The sequence below is a fragment of the Gymnoscopelus braueri genome (assembly GCF_963280865.1).
Source record: "Gymnoscopelus braueri genome assembly, chromosome: 12".
Taxonomy (NCBI): Eukaryota; Metazoa; Chordata; class Actinopteri; order Myctophiformes; family Myctophidae; genus Gymnoscopelus; species Gymnoscopelus braueri.
The window spans coordinates 14,528,475-14,545,521 of NC_137614.1; the positions used below are offsets into that span (position 1 = coordinate 14,528,475).

The 17,047-nt window shown below is 44.8% G+C and overlaps 1 protein-coding gene across 3 annotated transcripts in view; it reads right to left on the reverse strand.

Moving 5' to 3' along the window:
* Positions 1–954: 954 nt before the first annotated feature.
* Positions 955–17,047, reverse strand: part of fignl2 (fidgetin like 2) — a 60,518-nt gene continuing 44,425 nt past the window's right edge. For 2 of the 3 annotated variants that reach the window (XM_080445694.1, XM_080445693.1), the window contains exon 3: positions 955–7,969. In XM_080445694.1, the coding sequence (XP_080301820.1) occupies positions 5,940–7,969 (2,030 nt within the window). In that variant the 3' untranslated portion in view covers positions 955–5,939. The remainder of the gene's footprint in view (positions 7,970–17,047) is intronic. The other variant, XR_013934233.1, reaches the window with a different exon arrangement.

A 17,047-nucleotide genomic window follows, 5' to 3' on the forward strand; every position in this document is an offset into this window, starting at 1 on the left:
TGATTTACTTGTACTCTTGGTTAGTTTGGAGATTTTGAAGGATGTCAGGAAAGCCCAGGAATAGCGTAGGGGCAGGCCGCTGGGACAGGCTGTTGTTTACAGACACTGACAGGGATGAAGGACCTCTGTGCTCCTGTGCTGGGCTCGGGGCCTCAGGGGTGTGCTAGCACATTGCCTCTGTTGCTGTTCTGGACCTAGCCACAAACACACACTGTACAATACATTCACTTGCACTCTATCTGTCTTTCTCTCTCTGTGTCTTTCTCTTGGCTGCACACCTCTCTCTCTCGCTCGCTCGCTCACACACACACACACACACACACACACACACACACACACACACACACACACACACACACACACACACACACACACACACACACACACACACACACACACACACACACACACACACACACACACACACACACACACACACACACACACACACACACACACTTTCTGCAATAAAGACTGCAATAATACAGTTGTTGATGTTTAGTGTTGAAATAAATTAAATGCTCAGCATACAACTATGTGATTAATGGTTGTTTTCCCCACACTGATGCCGACTCAGTGTTCCTCAGTGTTCCTTTCATCCATTTGTAACTGAGTGTACAAAATGTCCATTTGGTTTGGTTTGGATTTTACTGTGTAGGTTGTTCTGTGACATCATTCCATGCACATGTTACAACAAACAAAAAGTTCATTAGTGTGTTGATACTTTAAATGATTTGGTAATTAGTTTAAGTGACTTAGTTGACCTTAACATTAAGGTCACGCTAGGGTAAGGGTAGGGTGACGTGATGTAAGCACCTCCAGGATGTCACTTCTGCACTCTGGCCAATTGCGGTCCCTTAAATGATGATGGCATTAAAAACAATTAAATAGCCACAGTCCAGTATTGACATATTCTGTTTAATATTGTGTCATCTCTTAAAATACAGTCTTTTCTGAGGTAGACCATTACAGTTCAAGAACATTATCTTTTTTTTTAACAGACATCAAAAAAGACATGAAATAAATATTTTCATGTACAATGTCGCAAAAATGAGGTAGAAATGGTTACAGAAAATGTACAAGAACCAAGAACAAAATTACCGTGATAAGAGATCAAAAGAGCTAACAAAAGCCCATTTTGTTGGACAAACTGTTTTGTTTTTGATAACACTGACCAATAATGTTTGTATGTTTGACACTACCATACCTCGAATGATTTTTATTTCATCTCTGTAATTACGTGTGAATAATGCGCTATAACTGTCACCCTTGGGTGTTATAATGGATTAAATTATTTAGTCTCTTGCTAATACTTTTCATAATTCTAAAACCCACAGATAGATATCTTTCACTTTAAAAATGTTTCAAAAATAGCTAAAATAGCAGATCTGCAGGCTCGCAGTTCGGCTATTTTCACTACTTATGCACGACATGAAGTAGGGCAAGTAGAAATGTAAAAGTAGAAATATGGTGATACGAGGTTTCTGCCTGATGGCAATGATATGAACCTTATCTTATGAGTGGCTGCTTGAGGCTTGGGAGGTGGGGGTTGTCCTGTAATTTGTATTATGTGTTCAGTTTCTTAGACAGTGATCAATATGCACAGCGGGGGTCACTCTGATTGATCTGGCTTTATGGCATGACTGAAGCCACCAGCTGTAGAGGGGAAGGCTGATTGGTGATATAAGGTTGCCGGACATCAATCAAGACCTTGGCCACTCCGGGAGGACTGAGTACGGGGAAGGGGTGGGTATGGGTGTCGGGGGGGGGGGGGGTTGGGTGTGTTAGGGAGGACGAACGGACCACATGGCTGCCGGGGCTAGGGGCTGGGGCCAATCCAATCTAATGAGACCGACTGGGGTACACAAAGAGGGAAGAGGAGGGAAAAGAAACATGGGGGAGGCGAGAGGGAAATATTACATCATTCTTTGTGTACCTCCTCGGGACCATGGCAACAGTCAAATAAGCATGACCTCAATATACCTGCAGTGGAATGACCACGTTTTTCCAGCTTGTTAAAATTGGCCGGAAAAGAGGGCTTTCTCTGGATTGTCGACATGTTGGGTTTATCTGCAATATGGACGCATTAGTAGCAATCAGTGTTTGAAATGTATGATTACATCAGTGGTTCTCAAACATTCTCATGTCAAGGACCCCCAAATTGATATGTATTTGTCTGCGGACTTCCATGTAAAAAGAGTTTGTGCCAGGAAATGACCCCATAAGAGAATATTTGTATTGTTAAAATGTTTAAAATACCAAAATCTTTCATGAAAAAAAAAGCAGCTCTATATGCTCATGATGCGTTGAGCTTGTAGATTGGCTATTTTCAAATAGCCAAAGCATAAAATTGGGTTAACATGGTTAAACTGATTTTGATACTATATTAAATAATTTTGCTGGGAGAAATACAGTATAATGACTCACTGTTCCAGTCTTATGTATTTATTTATTTATGTAACTTTTTCATTTCTTTTTTACTTTAAGTCTGAATATTTATTTTGTGCTCTGGTGTCAAGTGTGACCGTGTGCATATGGGTGATTTTGTGTATTTTATTTACATTTTAAAATGACAATTTCGCAGCTGTGAAAATATAAACACATGCATGTATGGCAGTATGTAAACACGTGATACGATGGAGACGCATCAGCAGTTTGTCCAACAAAGAAGGGGGGGATTTTTTTTCCTGTACTCTACATAACGTTTCATGAAGACATCCATCACTCCACCAAAAATCTACATAAAAAATAAAGGAGAAAAGAAAAGAAAAGAAAGAACATATTTATATATTCATATATAATAAAAACATGGATTTATGGCATCAAATATCCTTTGAAATACCTGAATTACATTCAATGTTACTCTTTGTAGCATTTTCAAGTTTCTCTCCCGAGGTAAAAGCACAGCTGCAGTGGGTATTACAAGACTGTGTCAGGTCTCTCCTGCCACTCTCCTGCTTAATTTATACTCGGTCGTACAACCGTGTCGAGTGCCGAAATAGCTGATGTACAAGCTCACAACGCATTAAGAAGCGACGCGTTGTGAGCTTGTAGACTGCCTATTTTCGGCATGCGACTCCAGCATACAACAAAGTATAAATCATGCTTCCGTCTCACTCGGCACCGCTCTACTAAGACCCTAGGATTACATACATTCTTTATTTCTTATTTCTGAGGTAAAGAAATTCTTCCTGAGCAATTCAAACAAGACTACATACTAAAAAATTAAAAGTAGTAAGTGAAAGAGAAAGCAGACATACTGTTGGAGAAGCCTGTTGTGTGGGTGGGTAAGGGCTGTAGGCTATTTGGGAGTTCTCAGGAAAACTGCACTCAATGAGGAATGTGAGATAGACAACAAAAAAAGAAACTTTGGTGGAGATTATGCACAGTAACACAAAATAATACTGTCATCTTTCGTGTGCATAGTACCGTTTTGTGTGTGAGTATAGTACCATTAGTAGATTATTTAGATACATAAAGTACTTTAACCAGAAACAGTGTGCAGTACAGTAGAAATACAAGGTGAACCCAGAACAGTTAATTCTTGGGAAGTGGCAAATATATGACATTTTCAGCCATGGAAAAGAGGAGATGCTTGCTTTGACAAAGAACACCCTCAAGACCAGATTTAAATGAATGTCATGATAAAATGGGCCGGCGTCTCCCCCCGCGTTTCCCCCGCGTTTCCGACACACTGCCTGTCGTTCAGGTGTGAGCGGGCCCCTAAAAATCCAGTGCAAACAAAGATTCACAATGCTTTGGTGAGATGCGTTCATAAGGTCTCGTGGTTCAGGCGAACATGGATTCTACTATTTTCTAGTGAAGGTGTAAAGGAAGAAAGTAACTACAGAGTGCAACATCAAGGTTTCTTGTCATATCTGCCACTCTTATGAACGTTGCCATGTTCCCTCCGTGGAGACACAACAAAGAACTTTGAACATCTGCCCAACAATCACACCGGACAAGGACTTTAGGCTGATGACCCACAACCCACAATGTAAATGGAGATCCAATGGCCTCTCCAAATTGGTTGTATGAAGATGGATCGTTAATTTACGAGTACCACCCAGTCCTTCCCTCACGGCCTTCCCCCAAAAGCACAACATTCATGCGACAGACAACACAACATAACTCTCCTGCCAAGGTGTTTTCAGCTTAAATCCCAAGTGTTTCCCTGAAGAGAGATCAGGAATTCAAAAATGTTGGGAGTGGGAGGAGAAGACAAGGATGCTGCTCAAATGGAAAAGCCGACCTCCACTGTTTATAATGAGAATGGATGCGGCACAATAACGCTCCATCGGAGAGGAGAGCCACAGGACAGGTCAACCTCCACAGTTGTGGAAGTGCTGATCCCATCAGTGAGTCCAGTTTGGAAGGAGCAGGTGACCCTTGTGGGGAAGTCCAGCCTTTTGTGGTAGACTCAATTCTTCTCAATTCACCACCAAGCATCTCTTTGAGAAGGATACGTGAGGATGTGTTTAAATGGCCAACAAAGCCCTCTGAAAACACACACCAACAGGGCAAGGTCACCAGTATTTATTTGACAAAGTGGATGCTGAAATCTAACCCTGCATGTTGATGGAATCCGTAAGGACAACAAACTACGTTGGCATAGTAGTGTCACTGTGAAGAGGGTTTCTGATACTGTGCTCAAGACATTCTATGTCTTGTTGAGCACATACATTTTGGAGGGCAAGATGATTATGGCGGATGACACCAAAGTTCATCCGCTAAAGATTACTGCCGGAGTTGGAACCTTGAAGGGAAAAGAGCAGGTTTTAAGCTTCTGAAGGCCATGCCCAAAGAAGACTATGATGATGCTTTCACAAACACTTCCATGTTCACTAATCAGCAGTTCCCCGCCACCTTATCGTTCATGAAGTCAGGCGACAAGTTTGTGTTGTGACCTCGGGGACAGCAGGCTTCCCTATGGTAAAGACCCCTCAGTGTCACCACATCACTGAAACTATTTTGGGCTCTGTCAACAGGATTAATGATGACCAGTTCATTTATCAACTTCAAAAACGACTGAAGAAAAGCAGGGCTAATGTCCACCTTAATAGACGATCTGTAAAGGACATCACCCGATCAGTGAAAGTGAGTCGTAATGCAGAAAGCAATTCCTTCCTGGTCGGGGAGACGAGACCAGATTCAGCGTCGCTTGAAAGCGGAGAAGAGGGGGTTTTTACTTTGAGGAGGACTGATTTTTTTGTTTTGTTTTCTTGTTTACGTGTCCAAATAAAGACTTTTTTTGTAATCTGAGAAAAGAAAAAGTCATTTGTTGTTTTGTTTTTTCCAGTACAATGACAACTGAATATACACTAACTTCTATGATTTGGTGAGAAGCTATGAGGATTATGTCTATTATTACTCATGATAGAAGACCTTGTTGCTTTGAAAAAATACAATGCCGGCCTGTTGCTGATTATACATGTATTTGGTCAAAATAAATTTACATTTTGTTGCTCCAAGCCCTTTATATGATCAGTGACAATAAAGATGGCCAAATCAAACTAGGATACCAGTAGTGGATTGGCAATAAATAGGATCCTGAGAGTAGCAGTCAAAGGGGGGATTTCCCAAACCCTGATTATCCATAATCTTGGACCACGTCACCTAGCAACAAATAACTGATTGTGTCCTGGACCAAGGATCGCTGAAAGCACCCAAATAATGGTCTAGTTTTCCCATTGGCCAAACATTTAACACACTGCCCAACTCAACAAGGCCTATTCATCTTTTTTTTCTCTCTCTTTCTCTCTCTTTGGGAAAAAATAAAATATTGTTTATATTCATTAGCAAAAGCAAAAACAGCACAAAAACAGCAAAAGCTGCATAATAGGTAATTACAAAACAACAACAAAACATTCCCAAGGCTTGTCATGTCAAAGCAAAAACAGGGTCATCGGGCAGTCCCAGTACAGTGACCGGCAGCTGCCTCAGTGGCTATACACCTTGCTCCACTCTATACAAGTGTCCAGTTCTTTTGAGGTGGCATGTGGACGCACCTTGCAGAAGGCGTTCTCAAAGTCTGTGAAGGCAGGGGGTGTGGAGGGTGTGGGCAGGCCATGCATGGCCCCTGCAGAGGATGAGGCAGAGGAAAGAGCCTGCTGACTGAGCTGCAACAGCTCCCACACAGAGAAGCCCTCACTGCGCTGCAACACAGCGTTCAGCTCCCTTTCGCTCATGCTCCACCCTTGGGGTGCCAGCGCCTGCAGCAGCACTTGTCTGCGCATGGCCACATCTGGCAGGCCAACGTGGTAGCGCTTGGCGAAGCTGCGGTGTACCGCGTCCTGCAGCAGGTCAGGCCTGCCCGTCGCGCACACCAGGATGACCGGCCCTGCCTGGGCCTTCTCTAGGGTGGCCAGAAGTGTCTGCCTCAGCCCTTCCTCTTCCATAGCCTCCAGCTGGCTGAGCAGCACCACCGAGGGTTGGCGGGCCCCTGCCACTTGCAACAGAGCCCCCAGGACCTGCTCCGCCTCTCCCTTCCCTTTTGAGGCCAGCATGGCCCCACTGAGCCGGTAGAAGGAAGCCCCCAGCTGTGAAGCCAACGAACGAGCCAGCGTGGTCTTACCTCCTCCCCGGGGGCCAAACAGCAGGACGGTTCTGGGTGGCCGAACTGCTGGGCTGGGCCTCAATACGGGCCACAGCAGGTCCTCCTCCAGTGCTGCCTTGACATGGGTGAGTCCAGCCAGCTCCCCCCACCCCAGAGCGGGGCTGCAGTCCAACAGGTCCCCATTGACAAAGTCCAGGAGTCTGGGATCTGGGCTCTTCACGGTCTCCCCAGTCTGGCCACATCGTTTGTGGGCCTGGGAGCGGTGCTGCTGTTGTTGGGAGAATCCCTGCTTCCCTGATCCATTCTCCCCCGTCAGGCCCGCAGGGGGGCTGTACTCTCCTGCCACCCCATACTGAGGAGACACCAGGGGTTGAGAGGAGGCCTTACTGGACTTGAAGTTCTGAGGATCTGCGCCGCTTGTGCTAAAACCGTTTCCCCGGCACTCTCCTTTATCATTCACACTGTAGGGTGAGTCTCCCCCAGCCTTCATGGAGTCATAGCCATACTTCCTGTAGCGAGAGCCGTCCCCTCCCTCATCCTCCTCCAGACTCATCTCAAAGGCTTTTCTCTTTAATGTCCCTCCGGATTCGGTGCCAAGGTTGGCCGTCTGGTAGCTGTAACTTCCTCCCACCACCGTAGGTCTTGAGGGCAGGGGAGTCGGGACTGCCAGGCCAGAGGGAAGATAAGCTGCTGTTGGGTGGCTATAGCTAGGGGCAAGGCTGGTTTGGAGGGGGTAGGTGCTGGGGGGGTAGTTGTAGACAGGTGTGGTAGGGCTGTAGCTGGACACCAGGGTCGGGGTGGGCTGGAGAGTGTGGAGGGAGGCAGGGGGAAGTGCTGCAGGGGGCTGGGGACAGTACCCTGAGGAGAGGTAGGTGCCATTGTAGGTTGGGGGATAGTCGCCAGAGTGTGATCCACTGCAGGAGCTGCTGCCACTGTAGCCAGAGTCTGAGAGGTTGCTGTTTACCACCGACACACTGCTGGCCCCCGGAGGGCCTGCCGACGTGGCCACAATAGCCTTGGAGCCCGAGAGGCTATCATGGCCCCCAGGGGTCCCCAAGGGATAGGAGCCATCAGTGCTGTGAGTCAGCGGCCAGGGATCCAGCTCGGTCTTTTGGCCATTGAGGCCCCCGAAGGGCCCCGGTTCAGGGTAGACGCCCACGGTGGGCGGCCGGTCGTACGGCGAGTCCAGCACGCCAGCGTACTTCTCAGCATAGCGCTTCAGCAGGTTGGAGGCTGTGAGGGCGGAGATGTCGTCATTTGCCCAGGCGTAGCTGTTGGAGCCGCGGTTGCGGCCAGCGTAGAGCTCCGACTTGTGGGCCGGAGAAGAGGTGGTCGAGGACACGTCCAGGTGCTGCTCAGGCCACTGGCTGAGGGACTGGGCATGCTCCGGATTCCAGTGCATCTTATAAAGGCCTGGAGACAGAAACAAAGGGGAGACAGGTCATTTATTAAATGTTTTCTTTTATTACATTTTTTTCCATTTTCACCAAAAATAAAAAAAGATTATGAAAAAAATTATGAAAACAGTGATTGAAAAAATTCTCCTCACGCATTAGAAGGACAAAATCAGTCACCAGAACCAGGACAGGTGTTTTCAATGAATCTAACATGGTTAAAATGGAGTTTGAAGTTACAATGGGTTTGTATAGGAAGAGGGCGTATCAGATAAAATGTATATCAAATGTCTAAATGCTGAATCAAACAACTTCTGGGGTCTGGGGTGCTCACAAAAGCCTGATTAGACATTAAAATGACCCCAAACATGTTTTGATTTAGATACTGGAAATAGGATAAAATTGGCAAGGGCTCATCATACATGTTTTCACACTAGTGTGTATTCGTCGGTGGAATGTCAAGTGCGCAGTAAATACACCTGTAAGACTCCATGTGGGTCCATTTTTACACTGTCACTGATGAACACTGAGGATTTTGCAACATGATCGCATGCCCCACCTCTTCTCACAGCCAGTCAGAAGAAAAGAGGCTTTCACATGTTTGGAAAAGATTGTGTTTTAGTGTTACCGTCATGCCTGGTAGCAGAAGGAGCTAGAATTACCCAATGAGGGAGAGGGAGGGAGAAGGAAAGAAAGAGAAAGAAAGAGAGAGATTGGAGATTACATGTGTTGTCTTGTAGTTTCCCAGCTTGTGTTGGAGAGTTGTGATAAGGCCCCACTATCCCCTGCACCACTAGCATCTGCAGGTCTCCCAGAGGACCTATTGTTATCTCTCCCTGCATGTTGCTCTGAATGCCTGCCCCCCTCCCCAACCACCACCCACCCGCCCACCGCACACCAGAGCTCCAAAAAGGCCCAGCTCCCCCTGTCCGGCTGGACAGAGGGAGGGCGGGACAGGGGGGGTGGCGGCGAGGGGAAGAGTGTGTGTGTGTGTGTGTGTGTGGACAGTGGTGTGGAGAGAGTGGAAAGAGAAAGGGGGGTGGGGTTGGGATGGGAATTGCAGCATAGTGTGCTATTCATCAGCATGGTCTCCCATGGAACATTGGGAGAGTGGAATGCCTGTTCCCCTGGCTGACTCCACCACTGGCTGAGGTCTGATTGATCATGGCCGGTCCACACAGAACACACACACACACACACACACACACACACACACACACACACACACACACACACACACACACACACACACACACACACACACACACACACACACACACACACACACACACACACACACACACACACACACACACACACACACACACACACACACACAGTACAGAAAAGAGTTCCATGGAGGAGTGCAATGGAAACAGAGTTTTGAATTGATATGTTTTTCATCCCGGTTGAGACGATAACCAAAAAGAGGTTGTTTCTTCCCTAGTGAAGCTTTTAACAGAAATATTCTGAATCCATATTGTGTGACGCTGTTATACATTAGATTATATGTTAGACAACTGCACTTTTTTTCCAAAAAAGGTCAACAAATTCACACTGTTCGAGTGGGCGCTTTTACATGTAGAACTAGTACTAGTACGATTAAATCCATATACAAATCACTACACATGAACTCAAATGATGATGGCTACAGAATCAGCCATTTCATGAAGTCTAGGGCCACCGCTTGCTGGGGCATTAGCTTGACATTCCAAGCATAACTTGGCATTATTGAACTGTCACAGTGTAGCCTGAGGTGAGCAGCACTCCAGGCAGAAATGGAGAGGTAAAAGGAATAAAGCAAAAGCCGTCATTACTGGTCTGCCTGCCTTGCCTTCGGTGGATGCCTGATGATTCATTATTCATAGCTCTGTCTGTTTGTGTGGAGCCGCTTCTGTTATTGCCATTTAAATCAAAGCTAGATAACCACTACCACCGATTCTGCTCTGCTTTCACTCTCACTGTGGCTCTCTCCTAAACTTTGTCCTCTTTCTTTACAAACCTCCCCATGTGTGTTTTCAGATTACGCCTGTTATTTATTCTGTCAGATGAGACTCAGCAGACCAGATGGCCATTGGATTATCATGTCCTTCATATTCAAATCCACTGCCTTAAGTTCCCAGTGACCAAACCAGTTCAAGTAGATCTCTAAGCTTTGGCTAACCCACACACAAACCCACCACAACGGGGAATGAAACAACGCTCTTCTAGGACTCTGCTCACTTGTTTTTTTATTATTTTTTTATGAACACACTGAAGACATTGGCTTCTTCTCCACACCCAGCTGACCACATATTTGTGTGGTTTGACTCGCGGGTCATTGTCCAGGCTGCAGAAACCGTATATGTCCTGCAGGCCCTTCCCATCTGCAGTCCAACCAGTTTGTGAGCAGGCCCAATAATGGGGCCTGTGTGTGACAGAGATGGATGGGAGCCCAGGGGAGCTCATAAAACCTGCAGCGGGGAGGGAGGGATGGAGGGAGGGAGGGCGGGGATAGAGTGGACAGCAGGCACTCCCGTTCCGTCCTCTCTAAGCGGACTGGGGCGGACATTAGAGGGCTCTGCGAGGCGGGCTAACTGCTGTCCACTTCATCATCAGAGTAGCAGCAATACAGAACGGTCCACTGCCCCAAACCCCCAAATCACAGCAGTGGCCAGCTGCCAAAATATAAAGGACCACGTCACCGCTTTCCTGCGCAAAATCAAGAGAGAGAAATCAAGTAATTTCCTCTGAGCACACTAGTATGTACTAGTCTTTAAAAACATTTGCCTTATATTTCAGAACTCTGAACTCTGTGTCATCCCTGTTGGACGGAACCTCCTATATATATATATATATATATATATATATATATATATATATATATATATATATATATATATATATATATATATATATATATATATATATATATATATATACTTCATAAATCAGAGCTTTTGGTCACATGTTTTGTCTCTGCAGGTTTTACAAATCATTTAAAGATAAAAATCTTATACAATTTTTTTATAATATATGTTTTTGGACATGCATGGTATTCCACCCGACGGTGATGTTATGTAGCCAATAGATTTGTTCACACAAACCTATTGGCGTTTGTGTGTTTATGTGAGCAAACAAAATTGTGTGTGTGAACAAATTGTGTGTGTGTGTGTGTATGTATATGTGTGCGTGTGTGTATGTTCATCTTTACACTCAAGAATTAAATGAACACTCCGGTTTTTACTGTGTGTACATAGCAGGGTTGCACTGCAGTTGAGCTCTTTTCTTGTAATTAGATCGTGCCCTCTGCAGGATTGCGGTTTGTAGAGCATCAGTGCTAGCATCAGTGCTCCACAATAAATTGAGCAAGCTCTAATCTACACCACTACTTAAATCAGAGCTGCCATGCAGATTAATTTACTTGAGGCACAGTAAGAGAGCTAAGATTAGAATCAGAAAATCCGGAAAATGTGTCCGTACTGTGAGTAGTGTTGTAACAATAATCTTAACTGTAATATATGATTCAATACGAATATTTGGCTACACTACATACTGTAATATACACTATAATGTTGTGAATTACTGTGCATATTATATAATACAAGATTTTACGGTAAGAAATTACGGTAAGTAAAAAATGATATAAGTATGTGCGTTGGGCAAGGTTAAAGACTACTTTGTTAAGATGAGAAATTGATGAACGGATGTTTCTTCTGTAGAGAACTATGATAGTGATCTATGAGTTTTGCTGCCCTGTTGTGTGTAACCATATTATGGCTTTAACTCACATTGCAATGCATTTTTCAGTTCCGTAAGGAAAACATTTCTCTCACAGTATCTAGCTGCACACTCTGAGTACAGCAGCTTTCAGACATTGCAGCCAACTATATTAACCAAACCATATTCATAACAACAAAGGATTATTATGGTTAAAAGCTCACATTTAACACATCCACCGCCAGAGGTTAATCTCATAATGTACTCACCAGTGCCAAGGTGTTTTTGTTGTTTTTTTGTTTTTTTCATGTCGCCATAGATCTTGTTAAAATCCTTAAGATTGAGCCGTGAACGGTCTGTTTACATCCGCGAGATCTCCTTGTATCTCCCAGTGAAAACCACGTGTCAAACGGGGCATCCATGTTTGAGTTAGAGCGGATTACGTTAAACAGTGAAATGCGAGGAGAAAAAACTACAGGAAGAGAATTGAGTTTCAGTTTCGTCTGTAGAATGGGAGCGGGCGTGATCGTCGAAACCGGATCCCAAATAATTCTATTTCCTGTCATCAAACCGGAAACGGAAGTGGATCAAAAAAAATTCCGAAAGTGCACCCGGACCGCGCATGCGCGAAAAGACCGCAGCCCGTAGGACTACGGGCTCGGCGCTTAACCGTTGGATTTAACGGCCCGTAGAACTACGGGCCCGGCGGTAAAGGTGTTGTTAATAAGAAATGGTCTAGGACAGACGCACATTATGAAATGGATTCTAATTTCTATCCTCACTCAGACAATTATTTTGGAAGCTTTTATTGCTGTCCTCATTATGAGGAGAGCTCTGCATTGTGACGCAAGGGGCTGAGAGTATTTAATGATTTCATATTTCATGTATTGTTGAACTAGCAGTAAGTGCAACATAAATTGGCTGTGATCATCAACTTTCTATGCAAAGATGTGAGGAGGTTGGTCTGCAACATCAACCACCAAATGCAGACCTTGGCTGTCTGCAGGGGCGATGATAAGAAAACTACTATGTGTGCACACGAGATTTTCTTATTTGTGTGTGTGTGTGTTCCCTTGGCCCCACGAGAGACAGATGTTCCTCTACTGACCGCCTTACTGTCTGTGAGGCCATTGTAGTGCATGGCCGTCCAGCAGACGTGTGCGGCTCGGACAATCGCGTTGGCCCTGAGACAAAGCCTGAAGGATCCTATTGTCAGGAGCCTGCCTAATTATGGAAATCTTATTAATCTATTCAGGAGCCGTCCACTGACAGCTTTTGTGCTGGCCTGGGATTTATTGAGGGATCTGTGCGAGCTGCATCCTATTGTAGGAAAGCGTGATGAAGACAGTGGCTCTCCTCAACAGAAATAGGATTTGCTTTCGGGAGGCCCCCTGGGGGGAGTGTGTTAACGTCTGTTGGCCAGTTTTGGCGATCAGCTGGTCCGGATATTTCTCACTTCCGAAAGTTGCCCAGTCAACTCGGGTTGACTGAGTGAAACTGCAGCAGCTTCGAACCCACGCATGAGAGGCCCGTTATACTTCGTTGCGCGCCGGTGTCGAAAAATAGCCGATCTACAAGCTCACAACGCGTCGCACTGCGACGCATTGTGAGCTTGTAGATCTGCTATTTTCGTGTGTGCAACCAAGCATGAATCACCCTGAAGAGCCGGCCGTTCTCTAGGTCGTGTTGTGGTTTTCCTGTGAGGGGTAGCACTGGGTGAGCTGAAATGTGAGCTTGGCAGGAAGCCCAGAGCCTGGAGTACTCCGGTGCTGTTTCACAATTCCCCTGGGAATCCTCTCCCCTTCTCCCTTCCTGGCACATTTGTTTTCCCTGCCCTGAGGAACAAAAACGGACACGGATGCAACAAGCCTATTGGGATGGTGCACTGTTAAACTGTGCCGATTGTGGAGAGGCCGCTTGTAAACAAAAGCGGCCGGCGTGGATCAATCCAATCAGGGCTCTATTTAGGGTTGAGCTCTACTCCACCATCTACCGACCACAGTAAACCATTTCCACCTTCCCTTCCTCCGTCCATCTCTTGGTCCAGCGCCACACTTATACAACCTATAGATCTATAAATGTGTATATATTTGTGGCTGGATTCTTATGAAATACTTGTAACCAAAGGGGCATTTTGATGTGATGTGTAAGGGGCTCAATTAGCTGACCTACTTCACACTTTGATGTGCTCGTCACCTTTCTAAAATTACACAGTGCAAATCTTAAAACAGAGCAGGAATTGCCTGCAAAAATTAACAGCTCATGACGGGAATGTGTCTTTGGCTGTCTACAACAAAGATTATTAAAAAGAAACTCGTTATTTCTATTCTAAGAAATGTGTGGAAACACAGTTCAGAGTTGTGCTCTCTGGTATTACTATTAGTTGGCCCCCAAAAAAACCTCTTAAACAGAGGGTAACTAAAACCAGCTACTTGCATCATTACCCTGTTTTGAAATGAACCGATGACCTACAATTAAAAAACGTCAAGCTGCCAATCCATCAAACAGATACCATGAAACCTTGAATTTAACCTCCAAAAAAATGGTTTAGCTGAAGACAAGTTGCAGAGAAGCCCATACCATAAATATGGTTTCATATGTATTTTTGAAAATGTACACGTTTTGGGGCAAAACATAATGGGAGAAAATATATTTTGGTATCTAAATCAATAAAAATCTATATTGAGAAGATATATCTCTCTAATGTCAAAAATACATATGCATTTTTGGAATACATGAAAAACCCACAGTGCTGTAGGTGAAATATAAGAGAGTAAAAAGGCTTTTAAGGATGCTGCTCGGGGTGGTGTAGCTGGTATGACTGGAATCCAATTGAAACATTTCAGCCATGTTAAAACGCTCCTTGATGGAAGGAATGCAGCCCAGTCATGATACAAAACACACAGGCATACACAATGGATAATGCCAGAAGGAGAAAGATAGAAGGGAAGATTGTGGCAGACACTGATAAACCACAAGCTGACAACTCAAAGAAAACCCAACAACTATTTAGAACAAAGAATAATTTGAAAAGAGAATAGCAACATGTATCCAGAGTCAGACTCAGATTTTGTTATCAAAGAGAGATCTCTTGATTTGTCTTTGAGTCCCGAAGCCCCTTAAGTCCTCTGTTCTACAGTCCGCTATGATTTATGGCACTAATATAAAACAGGGCATTCTCACTAGGATGTGGTCATCCTGCTGCTGCACACTACCTGGGCTGTCATAAAAACACCAATCTGAGAGGCCACCACATTTCACAGCAAGGCAGGATGAGACGTTTGGGAAGATTGTCTACAGAGTCTCAAGCCTAATTTATGCTCTGTCGCACGACGGTGTCGCGCACTGAAAATAGCAGACCTTTAGACCTACAAGCTCACAATGCGTCACATTCCAGACACATTGTGAGCTTGTTGGTCTTCTATTTTCGGCGCGACCCGATCATGCGACAAAAGTATGAATCAGGCTTCACTCATCTGGAGCCTCACTTGCTATTCATTGGAAATAAACATTCAAAATATATCTATATATATATCCAGCTCCTTTTATAGGATATATACCAAAACATACTACATGCTTTTAATTCCTGATGTATAGAACAGAATAAATGTTGTGATTGTGCATTAGCACATTTTTTGTTTGGTTAATTACATAATGGCATGTTTTGTGAGATAAGCTATTATCCCACCCACACATATCCTCTCCTATGGGGTGGGGTAAGGCCAGAAAGCTGTTAAGCCAAGTGTGAGGTCATTTCATAAGACCCTTCCCAAATGTCCATTAGCTTGGGGGATGAAGCCAACGCCGGACAACAGGCATCATAATTTATCTGCCATGCATAATTGGGCATTGCTGGGGAAAATTATTATAAATCTATGCATTAGTCACAGGGCTGCTATCAATCAAAAGAAACACAATCCCCCCCACTCACACTCTGTCCCCCACTCTGGGTCATCTGCTCCCTCTTTCATGGCCCTAAAAAGATGTAATAACAGAAGAGTGCAGGAGCCCTGTTGGAGTTTTCACACCTGCTGCCCAGAGCACCAGCAGACACAGTTCTTTTCAAACAGACCTTACTGGCCCACTCCCTGGAGGAAGGAGCCTATCTCCTGCAATGGCACTGAGGGATGTCCCCCCCGACCCCCCCCCCCCCACAAATATCTCTCTGTCTCTATCTCTCTCTCTTACTTTCTTTGAGCTCTGTACTTCTGCATCAGTTTTGCTCATTCTGTTTTGTTTTGTTGCGTTTCATCTCTCATTTGTGACAGTAGAGAGTTATTTGTTTTGTTTTGCCAAATTGCACGGCTGAAAAGGCTCTATCAAAATTCACACAACTTGATGACAATGTGCTGAAAATACATTGATGTGTGTAATGCAGAAGTACTGTGCAAGCAAGTGGAATGATAACATCTCATTGTCCTCTCCCGTTAAAATACACAGTTCATAAAATTGCTCATTAAAAACCCATTAAACACTGAAAACAAAGTTTATTGGCCAAAATTAAACTCTAATGGGAAAGCCATCAATATATTACAGTCTAATGAATATTCAGTGCTTCGTTAAAAGTTGTTGTTTTGCAGATGGGGGCAGAGGGAATCAGTAGCCAAACTACTTGGTGGCATTTGTTAAACATTGATTAATTGACAAACGTGTTTGGAATTGCTAATGATAGCCCAGTAAAAAAGAGAAGAAAAAAGAAAGCCCCATCTTGGAGATGTCACTCTCCTCTCGGGAGTTTCTGCACTCTCTAAAACCAGAAACTCTCCGGAATAAATTGCGAGATGCATCACTTCATGCTTGTAATTTTAGAAACAACTCCCCCACCCCCTCACACCGACTAACGCACATCCACAAATGGCAGGAGTCCGTCCACCCCCACCTCCCCTTTAAGAAAAACAGGGTCCCTATTTTCTCTGGCTGCAGGCTGGCTTTAGGTCATTGTGTCCACTAATATATCAAAGAACAGCTGTCCTAAGGCTCTGTGATGACCAATCACCCGCTCCATCTGTCTCACTCACCCGATCTCTGCTCTATCTCCCCCTCTTCAGCTTCATCCTTCTTTTTTCTGTTCATCTCCTTCCCCCCCTCCCTCAAAATCTTCCATTCCCAGTGAGCATGTTGCATTCCCTGCTTTCCGTTCAAATCCCATGGCCCCTCTTGCTCTTGTGTCTTACACTCTGCCCCTCTGAGCACATGGACAGCTCGGGGATTTGTAGCTTTCCGTTATGCCTGATTTGCACTTGGCTGCGTGCCAGGTCGTGTACTGAAAATAGCGGATCTACAAGATCACAGCGTGTCGCAGCGCAACACGTTGTGAGCATGGTAGATTTGCTATTTTCGATGCACAACACCGGCGCGCAACTAAGTATAAATCAGCCTTTAGTACGCACACACACAT